General features: G+C 45.3%; 2 protein-coding genes and 1 long non-coding RNA gene across 22 annotated transcripts in view; 1 reads left to right on the top strand and 2 right to left on the bottom strand.

Moving 5' to 3' along the window:
* Positions 1-7,702, bottom strand: part of LOC130534320 (B-cell lymphoma/leukemia 11A-like) — a 34,215-nt gene extending 26,513 nt beyond the window's left edge. Inside the window, exons 1-2 of one of the 2 annotated variants that reach the window (XM_057048370.1) lie at positions 7,343-7,702; positions 3,449-3,892 (exon numbers count right to left, since the gene is read on the bottom strand). In XM_057048370.1, coding sequence (XP_056904350.1) covers positions 3,449-3,892; positions 7,343-7,397 — 499 coding nt within the window. In that variant the 5' untranslated portion in view covers positions 7,398-7,702. Of the gene's footprint in view, positions 1-3,448; positions 3,896-7,342 lie in introns of both variants that reach the window. The other variant, XM_057048369.1, reaches the window with a different exon arrangement.
* A 2,023-nt stretch (positions 7,703-9,725) lies between these two features.
* LOC130534322 (uncharacterized) lies at positions 9,726-13,093 on the top strand. The gene is made up of 2 exons (XR_008952866.1): positions 9,726-11,107; positions 11,145-13,093. It is a non-coding gene; the product is annotated as an uncharacterized LOC130534322 (long non-coding RNA).
* Positions 13,094-15,611: 2,518 nt separating this feature from the next.
* The window catches only part of LOC130534318 (regulating synaptic membrane exocytosis protein 1-like), a 42,631-nt gene continuing 31,042 nt past the window's right edge, over positions 15,612-27,200 (bottom strand). For 7 of the 19 annotated variants that reach the window (XM_057048351.1, XM_057048348.1, XM_057048354.1 and 4 more), the window contains 16 exons: positions 26,989-27,151; positions 26,471-26,575; positions 25,947-26,006; positions 24,502-24,591; positions 23,739-23,822; positions 22,426-22,491; positions 20,692-20,801; positions 20,350-20,468; positions 20,103-20,263; positions 19,812-20,026; positions 19,431-19,463; positions 18,611-18,773; positions 18,428-18,540; positions 18,247-18,348; positions 18,019-18,158; positions 15,612-17,803 (listed from right to left, as the gene is read on the bottom strand). In XM_057048351.1, coding sequence (XP_056904331.1) covers positions 17,585-17,803; positions 18,019-18,158; positions 18,247-18,348; positions 18,428-18,540; positions 18,611-18,773; positions 19,431-19,463; positions 19,812-20,026; positions 20,103-20,263; positions 20,350-20,468; positions 20,692-20,801; positions 22,426-22,491; positions 23,739-23,822; positions 24,502-24,591; positions 25,947-26,006; positions 26,471-26,575; positions 26,989-27,151 — 1,943 coding nt within the window. In that variant the 3' untranslated portion in view covers positions 15,612-17,584. The remainder of the gene's footprint in view (positions 17,804-18,018; positions 18,159-18,246; positions 18,349-18,427; positions 18,541-18,610; positions 18,774-19,430; positions 19,464-19,811; positions 20,027-20,102; positions 20,264-20,349; positions 20,469-20,691; positions 20,802-22,425; positions 22,492-23,738; positions 23,823-24,501; positions 24,592-25,946; positions 26,007-26,470; positions 26,576-26,988; positions 27,152-27,200) is intronic. The other 12 variants (XM_057048349.1, XM_057048355.1, XM_057048357.1 and 9 more) reach the window with 12 other exon arrangements.

Here is a 27,200-nt window from a genome sequence, read left to right as displayed (position 1 = left end):
AATCAACAGGTTCACCATGTGCAGGACAGGCCGGACAGCAGGACAATTTAAAGCCAAGTGCTCTCAGATCTGCTGTGACCACTAATGTTAAAGAGACAGGACACATGAGCCGAACAAGGGAAAACACAAAAGAGAGAGAGAGAGAGAGATGTCTGACACAGAGCCAGGCAGTAAATGGGTGTTAAAAAGACACTAATGTGTATTGAGGTGGCCAGCCATGATAAGCTAATTGCTAATCAGCAGATCATAAAGAAACAGAGCTTTGCTGCTGAGGCTCAGAGCCAGGATTAGTCAAAAAAAAGCCAGTTTAAATTTTATGACTACACAAGGGTGTAGCGACATCTCCATTAACACTCTGACATGACGGGGCTAATCAGCAAATATTGCTCGGTGAAATCTGTGGTCAGCGTTGGCCCCGGCCACTATATCAGTGTCAGTCTATGATCGTACGGTTCCCAGAGAGCCGGGCGGTAAATTCACAGCAGTAATTATGAAACAATGAAAGGCAGCGATGTATTTACGCTCCATTATAATCCAGGAGAACAGCCTGTAAATTTATATATCCATATCAAGATTATTTTATTCTAATTTGAATCAAAGGAAAAGAGATGCAGTTATTCACAAACACACACACACACACACACCCTTTCTTTTTTGAGACATTAGTGATGCTGTTTCTGAATGAGGGGTGCCTCAGGGATTATAATCAGAATTTTCATCTCAGTCAGGGATTAATAGCCTAAATGGGCAAGGGAAACGGCATTAGATGTGTGTGTGTGTGTGTGTGTGTGTGTGTGTGTGGTGTGTGTGTGTGTGTGTGTGTGTGTGTGTGTGTGTGTGTGTGTCAGAGAGAGACATGCAGGTAATATCTGGTTCAGCTGTTCAATATGTAAATATTCAGCAATGCAGCACAGTTCCGGGAGCTCTGTCGTCCAGACAACAAGCGGTCGTACAGGCAATTATTAAAGCGGATGCATGCAAAATAATTGATTACAATGATTAGATATATGCAGGAGGTGCACGTGAGTGATTGTTTAATGTACGTTCATAGACGAACAATTAAAACTGCCTCACAGTAGATATGAAGGGATCTGCATGAGAATCTCCGTTGTTTACTGTGAGATGGTGGGAAATGATGTGTGGTAAATAAACAGGTGCTTTTTCTGGATGTATGATTTTGGCTAGGCGGCGTTGAGGCCTTGAGGAGAGCCTTCACATGCTGACTGTTACAGAGAAACATTTTATTTTCTGGTGATGCTTTTGCAGCAGAAATTCCAGCAGATCCGCCTCCTTCCTTTTTTTGTTCTCCTCGCTGCTGCCTTTCACATATTTACTTCAGCGTGACAGTTTGGGGTCAATTAGGATGAAAGCTCAGGGTTGGAGAGAGGGGAAGTGCTGGCTTTAATTATCAGCTATCAAAATGCGTCGTGTTGCATGTTTGTGCTAGTGTGTGTGTGTGTCCAGGGACTAAAATAAGAATTTTAAAACGTAGCAAATGAAAATGATGAATGGGCCTCTGAAAATTCAACGCTGCCGTTGGTTTTTTGTTTGTATTTTTTCAAAGATTCCACGCACATTAAAGGCCAGGCATGTCTGCTGCTCTGCCTGACGTCAACGACATGAGATATATAACGCTGCTGTCCTGTTTGCTCCTCCTGTGTAAGAGTACAGCTGTTCCTACCAAGACGTTCCCACACACAAAGCTATTGAAGCAACCAGACGCCTGCATTATGATGTAAATCGCTCTAATAACCCAGTTTAGCTGGTGAGTGTCTGTAAGGGTGTGTGAGTGTGTGTGCATGTGTATGTCTGTGTGTGTGTGTGTGTGTGGGGGGGGGGGGGGGGGGGGTTGAAATGTGCAGTGCTGCTGATATGGGCAGGTTTGGTTGATAAATAAATAAAAGATCCTTACAAATAAGCAGTAGAAAGATTTGTCTATTAGAGGTCAAAGGTCAGCTGCTTCAGTAATTTGAAATTACTAAAAAAATGATTATAGTATGTTTTTATGTCCTCCGGCTTAAAGGGTGGGGGGGGGGGGTGAACTGCAGCATTTAGAGATTCTGGGCTACATTCAGCGTGTAAATGTGATAAAGTGAGCGATTTCTGCATTTCCACTGCTGCTATTTCATCTTCACCCCCTTTTTCTTTTCCTTCTCTCCCCTCGCTGTCTGTCTGTAACGGCTAATTTAGCACAGGCAGCTCACCACTAAAATAAAAACTGCCGCTCTAATTAAAATGCCGAAGGAAGATGAAAAAAATGGCGCTGAAACAAATAATTAGTGGTGTTAGTGCGCTTTAAATAAGCGAGTTTCCCTCCAAGAGTGAAAAGTAAAACTGGCATTTCCTTCTCTCTTTCTGCTCCTCTCTCATTTGATGGTTATCCTGGGACTGGAGGTGGACGGAGGGAAGCCGATGAAAGAAAAAAAAAGGGAAATGTGCATTTTTACCTGCAACGTAAACGGAGGGAAAAAGAAAGGACGAGAGGGAGGCGAGCGAGATGCGGTGCTGGAAGGAGGGAAACCGCACAGAGAGCGGGACACATCTGGTGGAACCACGTGGGACACACACTGAGCAAGAACACACTCACACTTCCAAAAATGCTGCAGATACACCCCAGACAGTAAGACACACACATACACACACGCGCGCACGCGGTAAAGTTAGCCATCTTGAATGAAACAGAGGTCGATCCTATCGTGTTTCCTCTCTACCTCACACCAGCTCAAACATCCCAGCCAATCACATTTCCTACCTTACAGGCATGTGCTGTTAGGACATGTGAGGGACAACACAATCTCACAAGGAGACAGGACTCGGCGCGAATGTTCACTAGACAGAGCGCACTAGACTCGAGCAACAGCACGTTGTGTCGGCCATATTATAAACAAGATCTAATCTAATGTAAACCAATACGCACTCTAAAAAGCCACAAAAGCAGAACGCAGACGCACAACGTGTCCTTTCCTTTATGGGCGCAGCTTTTTGTCAACCTTGTCAAGTAGGAAATGTAGTAATTGTCAGATTACTCTGCAATAAACACAGTATCACGTTATTCCCCATCATGTTCAACACAAAGTCCCTGTGCTGCTTTGAATGACACCGTAAAACACGAGACAAAGAATCCTTTCAGGATTTTCTTTAAAAAGACAACTCATTCTTTTCTCAGTGTTGGAATTATTTGCTGCAGAGTAAAAAAAAATAAAATCTTCTTGGCTCTCTAAATGCAGACCTGCACAACCGGTTTGGAGGACTGATCTTACGTCCTGTTTTCCATGTCGCGTCAGATCGACCGCTTCACACAAACATCGGTCCGTAAGCATCGTTTCATCGGACAGCACCACAATCGCACAGCTGCTGCCTCGTGCTGCCATTTTTGTCTGAGCCCGTCTCTGTGCTCACATTCACAGATGTGCTGTGTGTTGGTCAGTGTGGGAGCAGGTGGAGTTACCTGGGAGGGGCTCCTGTTTGGGGCAATTCCCCCGAGGCGATGAAAAACGATCATCGTCGTCATCTGCCAACGTGGCCTGGACACCAACTTCCACTGGCCTCCGGCTGCGTAGGGAGCTCAGAGCAGGAGTGAGGGCCAGGCCCGGGGAGGGCGAAGGGGGTTTGTCCAGCCCTCGGCCTACAGTCAGGCACGGCGGCCCGTGGCATCGCTTTCTCTTGTGCTCGATGAAGAGCAGAATGTCCCCCAAGGGGAAGGTGGCCTGGCATTGGCCACAGGTCAGCAGGTCCTGCTCCAGAGAGGGGTGAGCGTCATGACCCAGCCGGGCCAGCCGGCCCACCGTCAAACCCAGATGGTGCCCGTTAAGGCTGCCGCTCTCCTCCGAGTGCTCCGAGCAGCGTTCTGACAGCTCCTCCGATGAGACGATAGCTGTGGAGAGGGGCTCAGCTGCTGGCGAGGCGGAGATGGGGTCCGGGGAGAGAGAGGGAAAAAGAGAAAATTAAAAGGAGCAAAAAAATAAAGAAATTCCACAAACACGCTGACTTTCCTTTTTGCCTTTATAACTTAATCTTATTAATGCAGCAATTTGTGCGTGTGTGTACGATAATGGATGAATGCAAACAAAACCGTGAACCTTATTCTGTCAAACTGGTGCGTAAAAATGAAGGGTGGGAAAATTCAGGAAATTTCAGTCAGATCTAAATCGCAACCCACACGATTTAAACGATGGGAAAGAATATACTGAATGGCAGAAAAGCTCTCATCAAATTCCTCAAAGATGACCATTTCAGAGCCAATGAAAGAGAAGAGCTTTGAAAGTGATGGTTAAGCACAGAATCCAGCAGAAAAAGACCTAAATATGTGGATGAGTGCCTAACCTTGTTTGTATGGGTTCTGATCCTGTAATCAGTAGAAGGGGAAACTGTCACAGACACAAAGACCTCCAAAACAGGAGTTTTGCTCTCAGACAGAACAGGCGTGTACGTCAGGCAAAGGACGCCAAAATGAGCCGTTCAGCAGGATTCCTCACTCTACCGAGGCCGGATTAACTACTGACTACTTTTTTATGGAGGCCTTTGTCCAACTCAACCGAGGGAGAGGCCTGCGGACAGAACGGGCAGGAGCAGAACAGGAGGAGGACGTAATTCACCGTCTCACGTTTAAGGAAGAAGTCTTCCAGTCCAAGGTGAAGAGTGCGGCTCCGCGTTAGCCGTCTAACGCACGTTGACCTTCTTTATTCAGCCACCAATTTCACATTTTAATGAACTTAAAACCACTGAGAGTCAAAAAATAGATTTTAATTTTCACTGTCTGGGTGATTGGTACAGATTTTGTCTGATAAAAAGGATGGGCTTCGTGTGTGTGTGTGTGTGTGTGTGTGTGTGTGTAAGAGAGAGACAGAGAGAGACAGAGAGAGAGAGAGATGGTGGTGGGGGTCTGAATGTGGACTACATCCCCTCAAGGAAATATCATTTGAACGCTGCAATCCTGTGCGACATCTGTGGGCAAACTGGGACATGGAGATAACACGAGGACTGCCCAGCCTGCACCAACTATAGCCCTCAATCCCCCCACAACACACACATTTACACAACACAACACTATGTAAGTAACAAAACCTGTCCCACAGGGGCATTCAATTCAAACAACAAAATCAAAATGAACAAAAGAAGCAAATTAAATTGGGGGAAAAAATTTAAAAGAAATCACACACACACACACACACAACCTTCATCTCTGAAATGTTTGTCAAATTTAACAAAAGCTCAGGGGTTAAATATCGAGCAAATCATTATTTTAAAAATGTATACTAAAGATTTTTTTTTTTTGGTCTCTAATTCCAAAGCAGTAAAAGCAGAGAGGAAAGTAGCAAACGATACAGCTGTTTTACACAGAACACGCCACACTGACCATTCATACATGCAATCGCTTTACTGAGTGAAATGTTCCAATTTCCGATAAATTAAAGCTGTTACGTGTGGCCTCTCTGCTCCAAATCATCACCGTCTGACACACAGTTCTATTTCAGTAAAATGTGGAAATAGGTGATAATTTAATTTGGTAATGACAGGGAGGGGGAGAGTTGTGGAGGAGGAAAAAACTGGTGAGCCGGACAGTTTAACTGCTTAAATCCACGCGGGGGTTTTGTAATGTTACGATTATCATTTTAGGTCAAATTTAGTGAACTGAAAAACTGATTATTCAGAAGATAAATCAGCAGGAGCGAGATGCGTTCAATGACTAACGCGATCGTGAAGACAGGTGAGTGACTACAAGCGCGTGTAGTCCAGCACTGTTGGGGGAGGATGGGGGGGGCAGAGGTCGCACGTTCAGTTTTCTACAAGTGTGCAAAATGGGATGGCAACTAAAATAAGACGAGAAGAAATGCGGGTTTTCAGGTGCGGGCGAGGGATAGATTTGGATAAATTGAATAGGGGAGTGTTTGTGTGAGGTGTGTAAGGGTCGTCCCCCCTCACTGCCTCCCCCTCTCCCTCCCCCAGAGTCTCGTATACCTTCTCTTTATTCTTGAGAGATCGGCAAATTGTACTCCGCGTAGGTAGAGGTGGCGCTGAAAGTGATCAGGTTCGCGTTGAGGGCTGGATTTTCTGATCGCGCTCTGCCTCCTAGCGACGGCACACGGTCATGGTGACTGTGGTGTCACCACGCACACACGCGCACAGACACACACATTGATAGAGAGACACACACACTCCCGCGCGCACACACGCTTTCCCCAAACTCGGGCAACAGTCAATCAACATGCCGAAACAGAGCCGAGCACTCTCGCGTAAAGATGCCCAAACATGTCGCGGTTTGTTTTTGCGCGTGTGAGGCACTCAGAGAGCCGCTGAAAAGCTCAGAGGTGGCGCACAGTGAAGCACATGGCGACTTCTTAAGTGCCAGTTTTCCCCAACGCACGGATCTGCTTTGACAAATATCTGCGAGGGGAAATAAACTCTATTTAGCAGATAAACGCTGCGCGTAAAGACAATATTCTGCCCAATTAACTAAACATTGGAATGTTGAATCGAACCCTCTTACGCTGCTGTTGCGACACTGGAATTGATCTTTACTGTTAATCGTAGTTGCACTTAAGATCACTAAGTTTGCCCCTGTTTAAATTTGTGGAAATGAACTAAACTTGTGCTACGACTGTATCTGCTCCAGTCCTGTGGCTGTTCTCTCGTTTCAAACTCGCAACTGTGGAGGTTCGGCTGTCTGTTAAGTAAACATTAATAAACAGACTTTGCTTAAAAGGCTTGAGATATTTTTGAACGTGCGTAAAATAAATCGATCGGTTCTCTCGGTTGCCGAGCTGCTGACAGGCTGGGGCAGTTGTCAATAGTCGGGCATGAGATTTCTCTCCCTCGCGATCAAAAACATCAACCTCCAAGTTTCCTCCCCCTAAAAAGATAATCCAAAAACAGTGAGTAAAAGCAGGTAAAAGCCCTCACGCCGTATGAGACAAAGATATTCCCGGAGTGTCGATTTTCTCCACGAAGCTCCGCCGGGACGACGCGCACTGCTACCAGGAGCCCTGCGCGTTTCCACTGACCGGAGCGACTGTGGGGCAGCACAGCCACGGCGGGTGCACGGAGCAGCATAAGAATGCACATTTTTGCCGTGTGGTCGAGGAGCAGTAACGAGTGTGCACGGACACACAAAAGTTCTTACTCTCTCGTTTCTGGTTTTTGGGGGATCCCACAACGGCTTTTACGCACTGAGGTGTCGTACTTTTACTCCACGCTGTTAAGTCCAGTTCACCGCGGGTCCGTGCTGCGCGTCCCGTGTCCACAAACTCCTGCTATGCTTGCAATTTCCCTCCTGCTCGTGAATGAATTGAAATGGACCCAGGGTGACATGTTTATCTTTCTTTCTTTGATCATCTCTACTTACGCGAAAAATCCCGTTTGCTCAAGTGTTGGGGTTTGCCTTGCTTGCGGCGAGACATGGTGGCTGGAGGCAGCGGCGTTCAGCGCGGATCACATCGGGGATAGCCGGGGTTAAAGAGGAGACTCCGACGGGGCAGAAAAAAATCTTCATCCAACGCCTTTGACATCCACAAGGAGGGGGGAATAAAATAAAAAAAATTAGAAATAATATAAAGATGGCGCGGAGGCGAAGATGGATCGCGGGATCGCCGTCATGGCTTTTTTGAGAAAGGAGAGCGCAGAAAAAAGAGAGTGAGAGAGGTAGATAGAGAGAGAGAGAAGGGGAGAGAGATGGAAAAATGGCAAAAGCCCCCCCACCACCACCCCCACCACCCCTCCCCTCAAGCCCCCCCCCCTCCCCCCCGAGCTGTGCAAGTTCAAGTGCACGGACGTGACGTTCCCGGCGAACTTGAACGTCAGGCGATGGACGGACACCCGGCATACAAAAACATGGGCAGGGCCGAGGCATCCGAGTGGGAGTGGGAGTGGGAGGAGGGACGTGCGGGACGCGCAATAACAACACCAATGGACGGTCATTAGAGGCAGAGGGGAGGGGGAGAGGGGAGGAGGAAGGGACGAGGGGGGGCTGGACATGAGAAAAAGACCCAGTGGAAGCCAATGGACACAGAGATCAGGGGGGCCGGACTAGAGACACTTGCAGGGGAGGGAGGAGTGTGTGTCAGTGTGTGTGAGAGGTAGATATCTAATGAAAGCAATATGCAGAGCGAGAGAGAAAGAGAGAGAGAGAGGTGGACGCAAAACAGGGCAAGGAAGCCGTGGACAGGAGCTCACTGGAGGGGGCGGATATTTTACTGCTGCATACGAGGTGTGTTTGTGTGTGTGTGTGTGTGTGTGTGTGGGGGGGGGGGGGGTCGTCTGGCCACAGTTGCACTCAGAGGGGTCCAACACGGGCTCACCAGGGCTGGACACACATGTCCGGGGCTGCTGCCGAAGTGCGCAAAGTTGTGTAAAAACATCAAGTTTCCAGCTGCAGCGAGGAACAGGCAGAGCAGGTTAAGCAGCACAAAGGTGTCTCTGGCTCTGCTTAGACATAATAATCACACCCCGGCGTCGTAAAACATGTCAACAGCTTCCGATAGCATTCAGTGATGGAACTCATCCTTATCTGCAAACACTCACTTTCACTTAAACGCGTTTATTATGATCATGGATAAACGACTGTTTATGGAAACTTAAAGCAGCTCACACAAACCAGATGCTTCAACTACAAGACTAGACAAGATCGTGTGTAAAAGAAATGGTTCAATAGATCGATTTTGTCGTTTCCTCCCCCCCAAAAACGACTGCTTCCTATCACCTATGGGAATGTGTTTGATTAGTAAGGGGTCAGTTCAGAGGCTGTGCTGGGGTCCGCACTGATGCCCCCCGTGGAAACCGGAGCGGGCCGTGGGAGTGCGTGCGCGCACGGAAGCGTCCCGTGTAATAACTTTCACATGTGCCTGAAGGTTCGAGCTGGTACAGGGGAGGGTGTGCTGCGAGTGGTGGGGAGGAGAAAGAGGAGGACGAAAAAGAGAAAGAAGAACGAGAAGAAGAAGAAGAGGAGGTGGTAAAGGAGGGGAGAGATTGTAAATAGTCTGGTAATAAAGAGGGTTCTGCGATAGCGCCGAAGACGCGAAAGCGCCGCGCGTCCCACCGCAACACGGACCGACGCGGCGGAAAAGAGTCGATGCGGGCGTTTTGTGCACGATGAAGAGGAGGCGGAATAAACGGTGAACGGGAGGAGAGGAGGAAAGAGATGTGCTTCGGGAAGAACGCGCTGGATAGATGGGTGGACGCGGTGGACAATCCCGGAGCGGCAGCGCGTCTGCCGCGCGCCGACAGACCTGGAACTACTCACACTGGCCGGAGGGGACGCGCACTTATTGGCTGGAGGTGGTGGAGGGCGGCAATGAGAGGAGAGGACGACGACGAAGAGGAGGGTGATGGGTGAGAGAGGAAGAGAGGGAGAGAGAGAGCGCGCGCGTGTGTGTGTGTGTGTGTGTGTGGAGACGGAGGAGGAGAAGGAGGAGGTCCAACGTCAAAGGGGAAAATGTATGACCAGTGAGTGAAATGTGCAGGTTGAGATTCGCTGCACGAAGTGTGTGTGTGTGTGTGTGTGTGTGTGTGTGTGTGTGTGGTGTGTGTGTGTGTGTGTGTCTGTCTGTCTGTCTGTCTGTCTGTCTCTGTCTGTCTGTCTGTGTGATCTGATGATTAGATCAATTTAATACTTCAATTCAGCGCTCATGTTTCGTTTCCCTTTCCTTTCGTTTCGTGACTTTTTCGAGTTTCTTCCCATTTGTGTGAATCAGAGCTGAACATGAACATCAGAGAAGTTCGGACCGATCTCAGTTTCGGTGGAATTAATCTTAAGTTTAATTTTAGATTTTTAGAGCAGATACCATTCAGACGATTTTTTTCTGGCTGTTATAGGCTGAAAATCGTTGTAGGCTTTTGTTTTGCTTTTTTATTTTAACTTAATTTATCAAGCCCCAAAAATAGTCTGTCCGAGGAGGACGAATAAAGAGGCATTATTCAAGAGCAGAATGTAGACGCTTTTATTAAAGATGCATCCTGTTAGACGCGCACAGTGATCGGGGAGACACTCTCACGGCCGGGGTCTGTGGGTGGCAACGGGACAGCAGAGCCGTCGAACCTGGCCCGGAACGTTGAAACACGAAAAAGAGCGGAGTACAAACGAGGCTGATCATTAGGTTTGGTGATCGACCTGCCGCCTCAGGACCCCCCAGACGAGTCCCACAGCTTTAGTCCCACCGCGGTGCAGCAACAATCCCTGCTGGATTTAACACACCCATAAAGGTGTCTTCATTATTAGAGACCTTGACCTCTTCTTACAACTTGCCCGATCCGTCCGCAACAATGGCTTGGTTCTTTCACTTTTCCCTTCTCCTCCTTTTCTGTTCACGCACGTGTACGCGCAGGCACACGCTAAAACGCGGACACTAATCAAAACCTGTAACGGCTGATCAGAAGCAGCAAAGGTTTTTGCTGTTATTGTTTCCAAATGGGATTATTTTTGATCATTAGTGTAGTGTAATATGTGGTATAAGCGCGCGAGTGTTTGTGTGTGTGTGTGTGTGTGTGTGTGTGTGTGTGTGTGTGTGTGTGTGTGTGTGTGTGTGTGTGTGTGTGTGTGTGTGTGTGTGTGTGCCACCCACGGTTGATCATTTAAAGTCACATTGAGGAGTGACGGTCCACAGCGTGCGTGGAGGCGAAAGGTGATCGTGCACTCGTGGACTCTTCCTTCAGCTGTCACATCCATCACCACCCTCCTCTTCATCACGATCATCATCATCATCATCACCATCATCAGATGTTTACACTGATGCAGACGAGGTACCGTCAAGGGCTTTTGTGAGGAGCGTGAAAGAAGCGCGGTCTCTACATGGCTTCACCTCCTCTACACGCACCACAGCTCCGAGGAAATTGAGAGACTGAGGGCGCATTTCAATATATGGAAATGACCAGGGGGGCTCCGGAGATAAATCAGCCCCCAGCAGCCACCCCCACCCCCCCTAAAGGCTTCTCTCCATACGTTCATCTGTCTTTTGTCAGGATGTCAGGATTTGACCAACCGTGCGTAAAGACGGCGTAAAAGTCTGAATTGAGAGGCAAAAATCTGCAAAAATCTGCGATGTTGATCTTGGGTTTTAAAAATTAATGAGTAGATTGGGGTGGGGAATAAATATTTATGAAAAATTGTTTTTGAAAAGTTTTCATTTCCGACTTCCGAAAGAAAAGAACTCTAGCTGGTTGATCCCATTTTGTCGAGTGAAATTGGATTAACATAACAGTTGAACACCTAAACAATATAATAGGAAAACATCATTAACAGATGTACAGATGCAACAGTGGTGAAACAGGCCTCCACCTGGGATGGGAAATACTGGAGAATAAAGAAAAAGTTTTCGCCTTTTGTTTCCGGGGGGAAATTACCTCCAAATCCCCGATAAAGCTAGTCCCTTTATGCGGAGGAATTTCAGGCTCTGCTAGTCCTGCCTTGTGCCCCATCCTTTCTTACACCACCGCCGCCCTTCCATCCCCAAAGCTTTGCAATAAAGGAGCGGCTGGATTTCACAACGCGCCATTATCACATCAGGAGATGTGCGCGCACGCAGCGGCGTTGGGCCGGTGGCATTAGATGGAAATCAGGCGGGATTACACGGCTATAGACCAAATTATTACACACTCGCGCGCGCATACGCACACACACACACACACACGCACGGACACACACACACACACGCACGGACACACACACTTTTTTTTTTTTTGCTGTGTCAGAGGCCCGATGTGGAGAGCAGCTGCGCCCAAACTTGGTTCTTTCTCAGATTAAGCGAAAAATGTTTTACAGTTTTAATCTCTAAAATCCCCTCTTTGGTCAGGTGGCAAATGTGACATTGTACAACTAAAAAGAAGAAATAATAGCACCTGGCCGACTCCTTGAACGCCCGCACAGTGCCTGAAACGCACGGGTGTGTTTATGGCCGCCGCGGTCAGGTCACTGTTAATTTTACACTAAACGGCTTGTTAGCAGGATGAATGACGGAGCTGAAATGATGCTCAGGGGAGCGTTTGTTCCGGCTCTGACAAAAGCCTATAGCTGCGTGGATCTATAATGCGGGTGGTCTGGAGGGGCCTGTCTGTGGCGCTGATGCCAAACGGTTTGCTGCTGTTTGATTGTCAAAATCAACAGTCTGAAAATAACAACACCAGCGATTAAACGTCCTGATTCGATGGTGATCATATGTCCGTTATTTAAAGTATCCTGATGAAGAAATGTGTATAAAGGAAACTTTGTGTCCTGTTTAAAGCTTCTGTTCATTTAAAATTAAGCTGGAGACTTGATCAAATTGGATTTCTTCCACTCTGACGCGTTGTGCTGATGAACTGTCTGAATCGCGGACTCTGGCTCCCTCTAGTGGCAGCAAGGAGAAGAACTCGCAGATTTAGTCCACCGCAACGGCCCCGCAAATTTGTCTGAGAAGACGGTGAGGAGGACTAGAGATCGGGGATTAGAATCCTTACGAGAGGAGATTGATTTGTGGAATATTCATCCAATGAAATAAACAAAATGTTTATTAACTGGAATCTATTGTTTGATTTTGAATTTTCTGTTTTTGCACTTCAGATGCTAATTATCACTTACTAATTCACAGCGATATTATTAACCTCACGCACCTTAAAAACACATGTGAAATACATAAAATTACCGTCTTTAGTTAATCACTTACAGTCTCTTTCAGTATAGAGATGGGTACGTTTCTCCATCGTCATTTTTATTACAAAATTAAGCGTTAAGAGAGAATGTGTGTGTGTGTGTGTGTGTGTGTGTGTGTGTGTGTGTGTGTGTGTGTGTGTGGTGTGTGTGTGTGTGTGTGTGTGTGTGTGGTTGTGGTTGTGTTGGGGGGTCATTTTTAAAAAGAGATATCTTGTTTTAAACTTGAGGTCTCAGGTTGTACCTTCTCGTCTTGTCTGGTTTGTTTTTTGATTGTCTTCGATCACCCAGTTTTGGTCAAATAAACAAATAAAACTTAGTTCAAACTAATATAATTTGCATTTCTCTTCATCTCTGAATTACAGTTACATTCTTCTTTTGGAATTTTATTATCTGTGGGGTTACGTTTGTGATTTTTAATATATACATCCTATGTTTTCCTTCACGTTTATCATTTAATAATAAAGGGTATTCACGACAGTTTGGCTTATTTTATTCTGCTGAAACATCTTTGTCCGGATTTTATTTGAGAAACTTGGAAAATATTAAGGTTTGTCATGTATTAAAAGGCGTGTATTTAATTAAAATCCCCCCAGCCGTTATCTTAATATTATAATCTTAATATTGATTCTTCAGAAAGTTAAATTGTTTCACTATAACCATTTTTCCCTCCACTACACAGAGGTTTTACCAGCAGCAGAATTACATTTTAAAACATTTGCGTTCCCCAGAATGACCAGTAGGTGGTAGTAAAGCGTTTTCAACCGCACAGCAACAGATTTTTCTTTTGTAATTATATTACACTATTTATGCTCAGAGTCCAGTGGACTGGAAACTGGTTTGTGCTCCATTACCATGATTTCCCAACAGTAGCTTTTAGACTGTTGTTCAAGCTTCTTGTTCTGTATTTTTAGGAATATTTTTTCTTGGAGAACCTGAGGCCATGCCCCATTAGATGATCAGGATTCACCTGGTCAGCTACTTTCTCTCTAAACTCAGCAGGACTTTTCAGTAAGAAGAGCTTTGCTGGCTGAATTTATAGAAAAGACAGCATTAGTGTTAAATATAATACACCCAGGCGGCAGCAAAAGCCACATCAGAAACAGTAAAGTCATGATTCAAAATAAGGTAGAAAATTATCTTCCTACGTCAAAAGAAAATCAGTAAAAATGGGTTTTAAGATGGGTTTTAAAAGCAGATTAGGTGGGGGGGCAGAGGGAGGAGTCTGGCTAGTAAAAGGGCAACACGATAATCCACGTATGATGTGATAAAAGCATGTTTAGTACTTGGATTTAAAAGAAAATTGGCCAAGACTATCAGAAAGAAGCCACACACGTGAATCAGCTCTAACATCCAGACCGACTGCAACAGGTGGCATCAGTTTTACATCAAAATATTTATTTACGTTTAATAACCTCATCACATTTGGTTTGAATTGCAGTAGACCGAAGAAAAGAGTTCAAATGACAATTGTTTATTATCGTAGAGTTTTAGCAGATTTTTTAACAGAAGTTTTAAAATATGTTTCAGCAGTTTTCAAGTGCCTTATATTTAGATTTAAAATAATTTAGCTTTTTTTAAAAAAAAAAAATAATTAAAAAGCCTGACAAAAATGTTAATTTCCTCAAATTATTGTGTTAAAACAGATAATATTACTTTGGTAGTTAAAACCAGGTTCAACAACACAAGAGTAACAAAAGCTGGAGACCTCTGAAGGAAGGAACACATTTTTAACAGGAAAATTAACCTTTAAACATTTTAAACAACGTTAGATCAATCGACATTGTGAAATCATCCAAACGCCTTGGAGCTGATCAGAGGATTCAGTTCACCTGGTTGAATCAGTCAGATTAATAATTGATTAATAATTAATAACTCTCTTCCTCCCAGAGATTCAGGTGTGGTGGAGGGTTTATATAGAGGTGAATGTGCCCGCTCGGTTTGCCAGTGACCCTAACCAGAACAACACCATGCAGAAATGTTCTTCCTCTTTCAAAGGTTCAGCAGTATCATTCCACCTGCCAAACTTGTATCTATTTGGGGACTGAAAGTATCTTTTTGGCTTTACGTGGTGCCCATTGTCCGTTTGACACATCCTAAGTAACAATGAGAGTTCAATTTAAAAAGTAACGTGAAAACAAACTCATTCTTTCTGGTATTCTAAGTCAACTTCTAAGGTTGTTTCCATTTTGAATCATTTATGTTTATAAATGTGAATAAAGAACATTTTCTTTATGCAATTTCTCAAACCAAGACTTGGTTTTCTAAATCATACGGATGCAAATGTAATAGCATGAAGAGAAATTAAACTTATTTTTTAATAGTTAACTGATTCACTTCCCATAGTGGCCACCAGATGGCAGTAAAGTATCTCAGTTGCTGTCGCTCATTGTAAAAACAATGCATTTTATCAACGTTTACTCCACTACTTTTGAATTTATATGGTGTCTCACTCGATTTAACACCGGAGGTAAACACTTTTTCCTTGGAGAATACAGATTCGGCTTGTTTTTTGTTTCTTTTACTTACACTCGACACATCTCTAAGTGAAGCTATTTTATTAATGGTCAAACCTTGCTTGATTCCTCCTTAAATTTCACACCGACGACCTCACATTTATGGATTATTCATAGAATTAAACGCTTTCTAGTAAAATCTAACACACCGATTTTGTTGGTGCTGTGACATCATCAGTAGTGGACGGAGAGGAGATCCTTTTCATAGAGTATCTGAGTGGGTCAAAGTTGTAACGTTTACGAGCAAACAAAGCAGGTTTGATGGGAATAAATCAGTAAATATGATTAGAGCGCACCTTAATGTTTTCAATTAACAGGTTAGAAATTTGCAGACACTCATCGATCAAACAAGAAAATAGCTGCATTTATTTATCTATCCATCAAACAGAAGACATAAACAACCGCTTTGGCCGCGTTGACCTTGACCTTCTTACCTTGCTGCATTCAGAATCAGAGCAACGTCGATAAAGAGATCCACCGTGTTCTTCCACACAGTCTTTTATTTTTAAATAATAAAAATGAACTCTTGAATATAAAACATACACATCAGTAGAGCCACATCTGTTATACAAACAAGAACTGTTGCAGTGAATACTTAGTCTTTCGTCTAAAATCGTGGTTTGGGAGCGTGGGAGCTGTGGGCTGTAAACAATCAGTATTCCTGGAGTAATACTGACAAAGGAAAGGACAGTCGGCCACACCGTCGAGGGTTTCAACAGAAGCGTCTGCAAAATATGTCTGCCATGTTAGAATTCCTCAATGATATATAGAAATCCAGTCCAAACCTGTTAGTTAGCTTGTTTTTCTGCAAGTGGGTCAAAAGAAAAGAGCCTTCCATTGCCCCCCCATCGTGGCTCCGCGCCGCTCAGCGGCTCGGAACGCGTCCGCAAATGACAAATCCTCACCGAGACCAAGAGTATTTGTGTGTCAGCGATGTTTGAGACTCAGGTTTGTCATTCATCCTGGTCAATAAGTACATGGCATGTGTGCGTGTGTGTGCGTGTGTGTGTGTGTGTGTTGGTGACAGGTGTGTGGTCAGATACACTCTTTTTATTCTCAGATATGTTATAATTTTCTGTCAAACTCATGATATTTCATATACATTTAGCTGTTATACACACATTCTCTACCTCAGTCTCTTGTCCAGACTGTATGAAACTACAGTTTAGACGCCTGCACCCTCAGATACGCCGGGTGGAGCACACTCAGAACAGGACAGCACTGTTGGTCAAAGGGTTCAATTCAAAACCAAAACCTTTTTTCTTCTTCTTCCAGAGACCTAATGTGTATATTTAGATCCAAAGTGTTAGGCGTGGCCTGGGCAGAGTGAATTCCCCCGTTATTGGGCTGCTCCTGTCGGGGGCGGGGATGGCTTTTTATCTGTATTCATATTCAGTACGAGCAAACTGTACAAGAACATGCAACATACAAGCTGGCCTAAAGTAAGTGGAACTAACACGCACGGTCTAGTCTTTTTTTGGAGAGTCGTTTCATTAATTTGCCTCGGCTTCTATTTTACAAAAATGTCAAACGCAAAACAAAAAAGAAACGAAACGAACAAAAGAAACATGCATGCTGCTTAGGGTCAAGTGGGGCCATCCCGGAGTCATGCGGCTTCTGCTACGGGGAGGGGAGGGGAGGGGAGGGGGTGCTGGAAGGGGGGGTGGGGGGGGTGGCAAAGGCTGTTCAGGCAGGTGTGACCTAAAGTTTGTCATTGGCGTAGCATTTCTGGAAAACCACACACACAGAGGGAGTCTGCACCTGTTAACGGCGCCGTTCTAAACCAAGAAAATAAAGATTTCGAATTCAAAGTCAATTTGATCTCTTTAAACTGTTTTCGTTTTGGGGTTGTTTTTATTTATTTTTTCAGTCCGAGGTCAAACCTGTCTGTCAAAATAAAGTAGTCAAACCTCTCTTGTGCTTTCGGGCAAAGATCCTTCCCTTTGCCTAAATTCAGACTGTGCCTCTTTCTTATTACCACGGCAACGCGTCCGGTCCATAGCCGGACGCAGGAAACTCTCAGTTTTGCTACTTGCGCAATCACACACGGCTAATTCCACCGGCTGTACGCTCTGGGGACGCTAGGGGGAGGAGTCCACTTTGATCGACTGCTCTGATTGGATCTGCATCAGTACAAATGAGTCAAAAATCAGGACATGAAGGATGTGGAGACGTCCAGTGCTGTAGCTCACAGGAGAACACAAAGAACACAAAGCCTCAGAAACAAAACGCAGGCGGAAGAGGGAAGGCGAGAGACGTGATTGTCGGACTCCTGCTAAATTTTGATTGGCTAGTTCTATCTCTCCCTCTCTTGTTCTCTCCATCCCTGTTTTCTTTGACTGGTCAAGCTTCTTCTTGTTGGCCCCGTGGGTTTGTTCTCACCCCTCAGCTCTGGTCCAGAACTCGTGGTCCTTTCACTGTATCATTTAGGGACTATTTGGGGGGGGGGCAGTCACTAGGACCGATTGGCCGACGTTGGTCCTGAGCTGTCCAAGGACGTCTGAGACGCCAGCCGTGTGAGCGGCGCTAAAGTAGGGTCCACCAATGAGGACGGTGGAAACAGTTTGTACCAGCCAATCACCGTGCTCGAGAGGTCCAGCTCCTCCAACAGAATCTGTGCTACACCCATAAAACATTTGTGGTCCAGTCGTCCATAGTCGCCCCACACTATCACCTAGAGGATGGAGGAGATCCGTTAATGATATCGTAGAACAACAATGATAACCGAAACGCCTTTTCTCATCAGTGGATGTTCACACATTTAACTTTTGAATAAATGCCTGCTTGCTATTACGCAATAGTTTGTGGGAAAGCAATTATTGGAGTCAAAACCATGGCAGTTGTGACAGCAGCTATACTCTGAGGATACAAAGGAAATGGATTGATTACCTGAAGCACCTTCCCCTGAGGACTCTCTTCAAAGAGCAGGTGCTGCTGGTAGAGAGGCTCCAGGGTCTTTCGTGCAATCTTGGTTTTCTTTTTGGCTTTACATGTACCGTTATCCAGCAGGTACACCTTGACATAGGGAGCTGGGGCAGGTAGAAAGGAAAAGAGGAAGGCTGATGGAGGGGGGGAGGCTGATGTGCTGAAAACTCAGCTGGAGTGTTTGTGTGGTACCTGGGAGGGATTTGGAGCCCGGTTTGGGGGTAAGGCCTCGTGCCCTGATCACCTCCACCTCCAGCTGGCCTTTCTTGTCCATCAAACCGATCTGAACATCACCTGCAGGAGACACTTGATGTAAAACCCAGACATTCAAAGACATCCTAAAATAATCCAGGCGTCTCCCTCCGGCACTCACCCATAGCAGGCGTTGCCAGCGTTTGCCGGCCGACCAGCTGACCCGGTCCTAAACCATCCAGGAAGTCGCTGAACTGACTGTCGGCCCCCAGACGCATACCTGAGAAAATCAAACTGACGCACAGATACAGCGAGTCAACTTGAGCACATGTGGACTTCACCCTCAGCGGGATTTGCTACTCACTTCCCCTCAGAGCTGTAGCTGTTCATGCTGCCGTCGGTCGACTCCCTGCTGGCCTGCCTGTTCATGGCGGAGCCACCCCGCGGATACTCCACCGCCATGCCCGTCTCCACGCTCCTCTGGATGCTGCTCCCAGCCTTGCCCGACTTCTTACACGCAGACGCTTCTGTGGGAAACACAGGTGAGGGCTTGTGAACGTCACGGCCCTCCACACGTGAGCAGTTGTGAGGCATTTCATGCACACGGACTAATACCGGGACACGGATTCTCGGAGGTGTCCAGGCTGACAAGGCTGATAAGAAAGGCTGAGGTGTGTTTACAGGCCATCCCATGCAAATCTGTATTCCCTGGTGACCTCATCAACATCCCATTAGTAGTGTGGTAGGTATCGATATTGAAAACACCGTCTTGTTCTTTTTACTTTGTAGGTGATGAGGTCACGGCGGGAACTCAGAGGGTTGAAGTTCAGCTCTTGTAAGCCTGATCTTTAGCCTGTATCTGAGGTGTTCAGGTGGAGAATCCTGTGATTTAGGACACAAATGGTTTTAGCAGGCTTCTCTCAGAACTGAACCAGCCTTCTTTTTAAAGCTAAGAGTGGCAGGCGAGGGTGGAGTAAGGGAGCGTGCTGGAGTTCAGGGAGGGCTGGGGGGGAATGGAGCTAATCCGCAGCTGTTGCTTTTCGCTCCACTCTACTGTCTGCAGAAAACAGGTTGCATTCTAAACAGTGGAATCTGACGACATTTAGATGTCGTTATGGTGCATTGCTGATGCATGAAGGACGCTGTCTTTCCATCTGCCTCTCTCTGTATTACTACTGCTTTACCTTTCTGTCTCTTCACCGGCTTACCCGCCGCCTCTGAAATAACACACATGACAACAACAAAGCCAATGAAGTAAATCAAAACAGCAATTAGTGAAGAACTAAACCTGAGTTGGTGTGGAAGAACACAGATCGATAGTTAGATTTTTCCAAATCTTTAAATGTTATGGACATTAACTCTGAGCTCGCTCTCCAGAGACCTACTATGAACTGGGATTTCCTCCTCAGTACTGTGAAGCTCAGGTACCACAGCGTATCCCTCACTGGTCAAAAATTGCTGCAAACTCCAGCTTTATTAACCAGATTTTTGTTTGTTTACTGCGAAGACGAAGAGAACTTTTGGGCTTCCCCTGCCAACATTCCCACATCCGTTGCCATCCTGACCTGTCTGGCTGAGTTGCGACGTGCTCCGGCTGCGCCTCGATGGGAGGATGGCAACGACGCGCTGGCTGAGGCTCGAGCGCCGCTTCTTGATGCCGCGGCCCAGACTCCCGAGAGCCGTGTCCGACTGGCTGCCGTCGGCGTGTTCCATGCCGTAGATCTCACCGCTCACGCTGGTGCTCTTCATCATGTGGCGGCCTGTTGCACGCATGGCCCTGCTAAACACCCCCCCCCATAAGTTTACATTGGATGATCTTTACCACCTCGTGGATGGCGTGGCAGTGTAGGCGCTACCTGAAGCGTCCTCGGGGTCTCTCCGATTGAATGGACATGTAGCTGGTGCTACTGATGCGAGAGGCACTGCTGGTTCGAGAGATGGCTGACACATCGCTGACATCACTGTCTGAGGATTTATGGGAAACATTCTCACTGCTCCTCCTCTGGTCTTTGTAGAGCTACAGGAAACACACATCACATTCACGCAACATCCAGAATAAGCTCTCATTAAATGAGGGGTGGGAATAAGGGAGTTGCGGCTCACCTCCTGTTTGTTCTTGAGGGATCGGTCCAGGTCCTGTTGGCTTGAGGCGCTGACAGCTGGCCCCCGATTGGAATGAACCTTCCTCTGGAGCTGGCGAACACACTCCTCTGCTACCAAGGCTGCACACACAGGAAACTCATTCACACAGATCTGGAAACTCGGAACAGATTAATGGGTGAAGACGTTGAGCTACTGACACTGATTTGGCCCCTGTCACATATTTTCATCACCGTCTTGTTTCTTATACATTTCATCCTCAATGTACAGCCGATAAGATCATTAAAATGGCGGCTGACAATTAGTGACGTGCAGTCAAACACACACCAAATCATTAATATGTACCTTGTTCTACAGTGCTGCTCTTTGGGGGGAGCTGGGGGAGTTGCCTCACTCTGCGTGCTGCAGACGCTGCCACTGAGGAGGAAAAAGATGAACCACCTTGCAGGTGGCCCCTAACATAAAGTAACATGAAAGAAGAACGAAAATAGCCAAAAGGAGGAAGACGAACAAAGTCGAGACGGAAAATAAAATTGGGATAAAGAGACAAAGTAAAAAATGTTGTCATTCAAGATGTCGTAACAGTCACATTTGCATTCACATCCTTTGAACATTGACATTGTGTCGCAACATCTTAAGCCAACAAACAAATAAACCTTGCATGAACGGAATCAATGAAATAAAAGAAGGAAGCGGGTCGGAAACAGAATTTCAGTGTCCAATCGGTGAAAACGGCACATCAGGGGCAGTGAGGGACTCTGTTGCAGTAAATAAGGGTTAAAACATGAAGAAAAGGTGAGTCTGCATCCGTTCAAACATCATAAACCATCCAAATACACACAGGTCATCACTTCTCATACAATAAAACCATTTCCCCATACGAAAACCTCATCTACTCACTGGGCTTAGGGGTCATTTAAAGTTTCAGTTCTAAAATTTCCAAATAACAAAACCAGATTTAAAAACATCCTAAATGTGTCTTTTTTTTATCAACAACATACATAAAAACAAAAGTTCAAACGTGTCCTGAGACGATGAAAAGACAAGGGGGATCTGTCTTATTATGGGGGGGGGGGGGGGGTCCTCTCCCAGTAGAGGCTGCAATGGTGCCTCCGTTCCTCCGAAGCTCCTAAAGGATGAGGCTGGCTGGATGATCCGCACACACACACGGATGTAGACGTGAGCGTCGTACAGACTTACAGCAACAGTGTGAAAGCAGCAGCATGCAGGGAGGAAGAGAAACGGAGGAGGAAAAGAGCAATAGATAAAACCAAAGTCAGTGAAGCCAAACATCAGTCTGGATGTAGCCTTAGTTTCCACGCTGGACTTCGAAAGATGCGGCATGAAAGCAGACATAAGCCACATTCATGTTATAAAACAAATTGATTAAATAAAATACCAGAACACATTAAGTCCTGGTGATCTAAAGTTTACCATCTATGAGGCCTAAAACGGAAAAACCTAGTTTGGGTGGTTTGAGGCCATAAAAAAGGATCCCGCACCAGATTTACGACTCGTCCAGTATGCAGGTGTGCTGGGCTCTTGCTTTATTGCCATTTTTATGACGCAAGATTGGTCAGAGAGACAACATCATCACTTCTCAGGGACTCTTTTCACTTCTGATCGCATCCCAAGTAGTCGGCATTGGGACAAGATGAGAATACACTAAACGTGTTCTCGTCTGGAGATTCCTAAGTGTTGGTCTGGACCAGTATATATTAGCGTCTGCTTTTATGGTCCCGACTGTTACGTAAGTTATCAACACCCCAGGACAATGACATTGAATTCTTTTTCGTGAAATGTGCATTATACAGAATATCCATTATCCATCAGTAAATAGTTTATGTTATTGGATGATGTTTAGCTGTTGGTAACGTGTTATTACTAAACATAAGAGGTGACGATTGTCAGATTTCTCATCAAAAAATGCAGCAGATATTCCACTCCTGACCTTGCAAAGAATAAATGTCCTCCCTTGGGGAAGGTCACGGCTACACGGCTTCGTCCAAACTGGTGAGTGGGTTTGGCCAACGCGCATGTACTGTTTGACATGTGCTGAGCGTCCAGTACATGCCTTACCTGCTACCCTCAGAGAGTTTCCCTGTCGGAGCCCGATACTCAGGTATTTCCAGAGTCCGAGGCTGCCTGGAGAGTGGCGGATGAGCAAAGGGAACAAAAACGAAAGAAAAAAGATGGATGGTTTGGGTGGGAAGATGGAAGAGAGCATGACAGATGATACATTATTTACAGTCTCTTCTGTCAGGGGGATGTCATTGGCCTTATAAGTTTATGATCTGGAAAACAGGAAAAAGGAGGCATGCTGTGATGGATGGTATGATGGTGAATAAGGCCGTTCAGATTTATCCTTTATCTGCAGCTAGCACTGCTACACACACGCACGTTTACATCTGACATGAATCACGGGTTCATCTCTGAACACCGAGCCTGGTAAAATACAGTGTGAGAAAGGCAAGCACACAGAAGCTGCGAGTGCTATTCCCAGCACACAAAAAACCCATCAGACTGCAAGAGGAAGCGGCCTCAACATGGCGAGATTTGATATCACAACCACCAGAGAATGAACATCACAACTGCCACTGTACACTTGCAAAGGCAGAAAATTAGCTGGATTAAAGCAACAAACTGCAACGCTGTGAAGAGCCGAAGCCACTGACAAGCTGGAAAACACTCAAGCAAACTACTTACACAATTTAAAGGAACTGGGAACAACTTTTGGAGACATTTGGTGTATCAGAATCTCATTTCTGTGCATTACCTACAAAATCTAGTGTGAGTTTAACCCGCAGCAGAAGCTATTATGTCTCACCTTAAAGCTTGTAAAGAGAATCAGTCCTAGAGTGAGTGCAAAATGTGAGTTTTCCATTTATTGTAATTATTTAAATGGTAAAATATTATGTTTGACACACAGCATCACAGTTTGTATTGATCAGGTTTGCTGATAGCAGCGTTGAACAAAATGTGTTAAAGAATAAACAAATGTTCACGTCGGGCTTAACTTAGCAAAGACACTTGCATTTAAAGTAAGACAGGGCCACTCTTACTGCTGTTTACATCCAAGACTGTTTCCAATAATGCACAAATATGAGCATGTTTCCATCTCATTATTGATCAGTAATTAATTGGCGAGATTTTAAAACTCCACTGATCAGGTACAGCTACAGACAAGAAGAGTTTGACATTTGCCTTAACCCATTTACCCAGTTTGACACCAGTTCATCATTACTACTCCAGTGAGATACACCACTTTCCTTTAATGTCAACCCCTCAAAACCTTTGGATCTTTCTTTGAAATGGATCATGACGGTATGAGGTTTGAAGGCATAAGTCAAGCTCTCTGAGGGCAGAGCTGGGGGGGCTCCACAGATGGGTACCTGTCATCTTCAGGGGAAGCATGCTGGATAAGAATCCTGGGACTTGCTGCGCGTCTCCGGGGCAGGGAATAGGATAAAGATTTTCTACGTGTATACACAGACACACACATGATTTGTGGGTGACAAATCATCAAACCTTCACAATAATCCAAAATTGTTAGCGATCCGCTTCATCATGGTGTTAACGTGGTTGTGCATGAATAAGAAATGACGCTTGTTCACCCTCAAATATTCCAACACGTTAATCCGATTAAGGCTAACCCATTATGAGCCAAGACAGTGACATGTGTCCCACAGAGGGTGGTATGTTTCCCATCCACTGACAAGCAAGAGTGTTTACCGGTGGTAAGATGTGAAAACTGGTGAGAGTGATTCACGTTGGAAGATGGCGAAAAAAGTGCAACAATTTTGTGATGCAATCACACTGTATCTGATGGAACAATCAATCAGTCCAGATACAAACAAGACACTTCAATGAAATACTGAGAAAATATACAGTAAGAGAATTAAGAAACTCTTAACAAGTGGTGTTTTCAATAGAGGATACGTTTAGATCATTGCACCTTTTTATGCACAAAACTGAGAATGGTGAAATTAAAATGGCAGCTGCTGAAGCACCCGCTGAATTTGAGTGATGCAGTTTATCGATAATGAAGAGGCCAAAGCATCAAATGGTGTTGGGTCATTCTTAAGGACAAGAACTGCAGGACAGAGAGAGTCTACCGAAGCGCTACAGGAGGGGTGTGGGGGCAGCGGCTGGTACCTTTCACTCTCTGGTGAGGGGACATGAATGCCTGGGCTCAGACAGTTGGCACTAGCGCTCCTAACCCTGTCCAGGGGGGGTTGCAGATCACTAGAGGCACCACAGGCCAACATGCCATCCAATGGAGTAAGAAACAGGGGGGAGAGGACGCAAACAAACATGAAGAGAAAAACAATGGACAAACAGAAAAGATGCTTTAAAAAAATGTCCAGTTACATTCTCAAAACTATTAGTCTGAGAATTGAAACCATGACTGGAGTAAGGATGTCATGGTTGTCATGGCAATGATGTATGGTGGAAACTTGTAATGATTTGCAGCAGCAAAAGGTGCTGCACTCTTGCCACATGCTGCATATAAAGCTAGATACCATAGAAGTGAGCACTGCAGCACACCTCCAGGGGATGATGAATCCACTTTTGACATCATTCTATGTCTCAAGTGAGCTCACTGAATCCCCAAGCAATACATTTATATGATACTAATATTAATAATCATAATAGTATGGCAATGGCTTTAATTATGTTTAAGTCTCACAATCATTCATATGAGTCTGATATTTTTTATTGTTTTGCAAAAATGAAGCAATCATGCTGTTTTTTGACATTATTAGTCTTCCTATAGCGCCTCTGCATTTACTGTCTGGTGACGGCTCAGATTACAAACTGCAACAATTCTGAACCCTTAACTGAGGACTTACCTGTGTGTAAGCTTGTGTAGTGTGTTATTGTACCTAGAAGGTCTCCTGATGTTAGCGTGCATGCAGACAAATGTGGGATAATGAGCGGAAATGAGGAGGGAGGGGAAAAGAAAAAGTGCACGGGACTAGACAACAAAGGTTTTTCTTTTAGGGTGAAAAAGTTGCAAAACCATCAAATACTGTTTGGCAGTAAGTTATTTTTAATGGAACCTCTCTGAAATGAGGACTGTATACAGCACGGAAGCATTTATATGGTAAATTAAATGTTTTAGGACCCACATTAGGCCTTTATGACAACCATATTGTCACGGCAAAGGCATACCATATTGTAATTTATAGAAGACTAAAACAAATAAATTAGTCATTTGGTGCTTTAATTCTCTTAAAAAATACAAACGCATCTGTATATATTCATATGTTTGTTTTTATGTCTGTAAGTATGATCAGCATGGTGCCTCTGAGAGATGTGACTGCACTGTTATCCATCTAATTAACCTGTTTTGAATGAGTTCTCATTAAACAGCACAAAATTCCCATTTTGATTTGCAGAGTCTGTGACATGTACATTTTAAGGGAGTTTTGAATGAATCAAACCCTCAACATCTTGTAAATTCAGTAGGGAACCTGCATATACGGTCCTATAGTGACCTCTTGTGGATCCATGGCAGCGGTGCAACTAAAGGCTGAATATCCTGAAATCCTAATAAAACATTACAGAGAAATGTGGTGGTTAATTGTCCAGTTTACCTGATGTGAAGGCACTCAGCACTTTTGCCTCGCATTGAGTGGTGGATCATGATGACCTCACTGTGGTAACCATGGGGATGGATGACACATGTAAAAACCAACAAGAATCAAGGAAAATGCCCCACAAGAGCAGAGGAAGCTGCTGCTCATTATTAGGCACACAAAGCAACACACACTCACAGAAGCCAACCAAGGTCACTGTAAATTCACCATATACAAGCTGCCAAAAACAGTCAACTACCGCAACAAACTTGTTTCAAGGCCCAAAGAAAGCATAAAAAGTAATACTCGGTAAAAGAGCGCAGAAAATTTTCATAAGCACTCAGCCCGTTGGACAAAATAAAATCATAAGCAAAAAAGAAGAAAAAAATCAACCTTTTGACATTTTACCCACATTAAAGCAGCTGCTCGCATGAGCAAATCGCTCATGTTACACACAAAAACAGACTTTTGACTGCGGAGCTCTGCTGGCATTTAGTCCCACAACATTACAAAGCAGTGAGAACACAAACACCAACACTCACCTTTCATCCAGGTAGTCTTCCTCTTGGCGACGACCCCTGGCTGCGTCATAGTAGCGATTCGGAGAACGAGATCGACGATTGTGAGGAAGCTCGTCATCCAGACTCCTAAGGGGAAGGAAAGAAGGAAAGAGGATGGTGTTGGGGTGGTGTGAGGTAGAATATTTAGCAGTAAAAAGCAGAGCTGGCAGCACTAAATGTTCTGCCTCAGACATTTCATTAGCAGATGGACTCTCGATGCTGCCGTCCAACAAACTCTTCTTCCTCCACTCTCTCGCTACTTTCACCTCCTACAAGTCTTCTCACCAGCCTGATGTTTCCTTTTATTCCTACCTGACATGATTCAGTGCCCCTATAAAAACGGACATTAATCATTTATGTCCAGCCGCGTTTGCATTCCGTTAATCAAATACCTTCCATCCAAGTTCATATCTAACAATCATGCTAAAGGAAAAAATCACATGTCTCAAAATATTCCTGAATAAACTCTGCGGGCCTGATGGTCAATCGGGTCTCGTCACCTTTGGGCTGGAATGTTTGGGGGGCGTGAGCGGATTCGTCCCTGCTGCTCGCGGTGCGGTGACACGGAGCGAGAGCGTATGTGGTGGACGGGTGTCCTCTGCTGCTCCGGCACCTCCAGGGTGGACGTGGGCTCCTGTTGCCTGTCCCTGCCACGCCCATCAGCTGCAGAGTTTGGAAAAGTGAGCCATGAGCAAGCACATGCATTGACGCA

Source organism: Takifugu flavidus, chromosome 11 (genome assembly GCF_003711565.1).
Source record: "Takifugu flavidus isolate HTHZ2018 chromosome 11, ASM371156v2, whole genome shotgun sequence".
Lineage (NCBI taxonomy): Eukaryota > Metazoa > Chordata > Actinopteri > Tetraodontiformes > Tetraodontidae > Takifugu > Takifugu flavidus.
The sequence above is the reverse complement of the archived record's forward strand: the minus strand, read 5'-3'. Positions and strand labels throughout refer to the sequence as shown.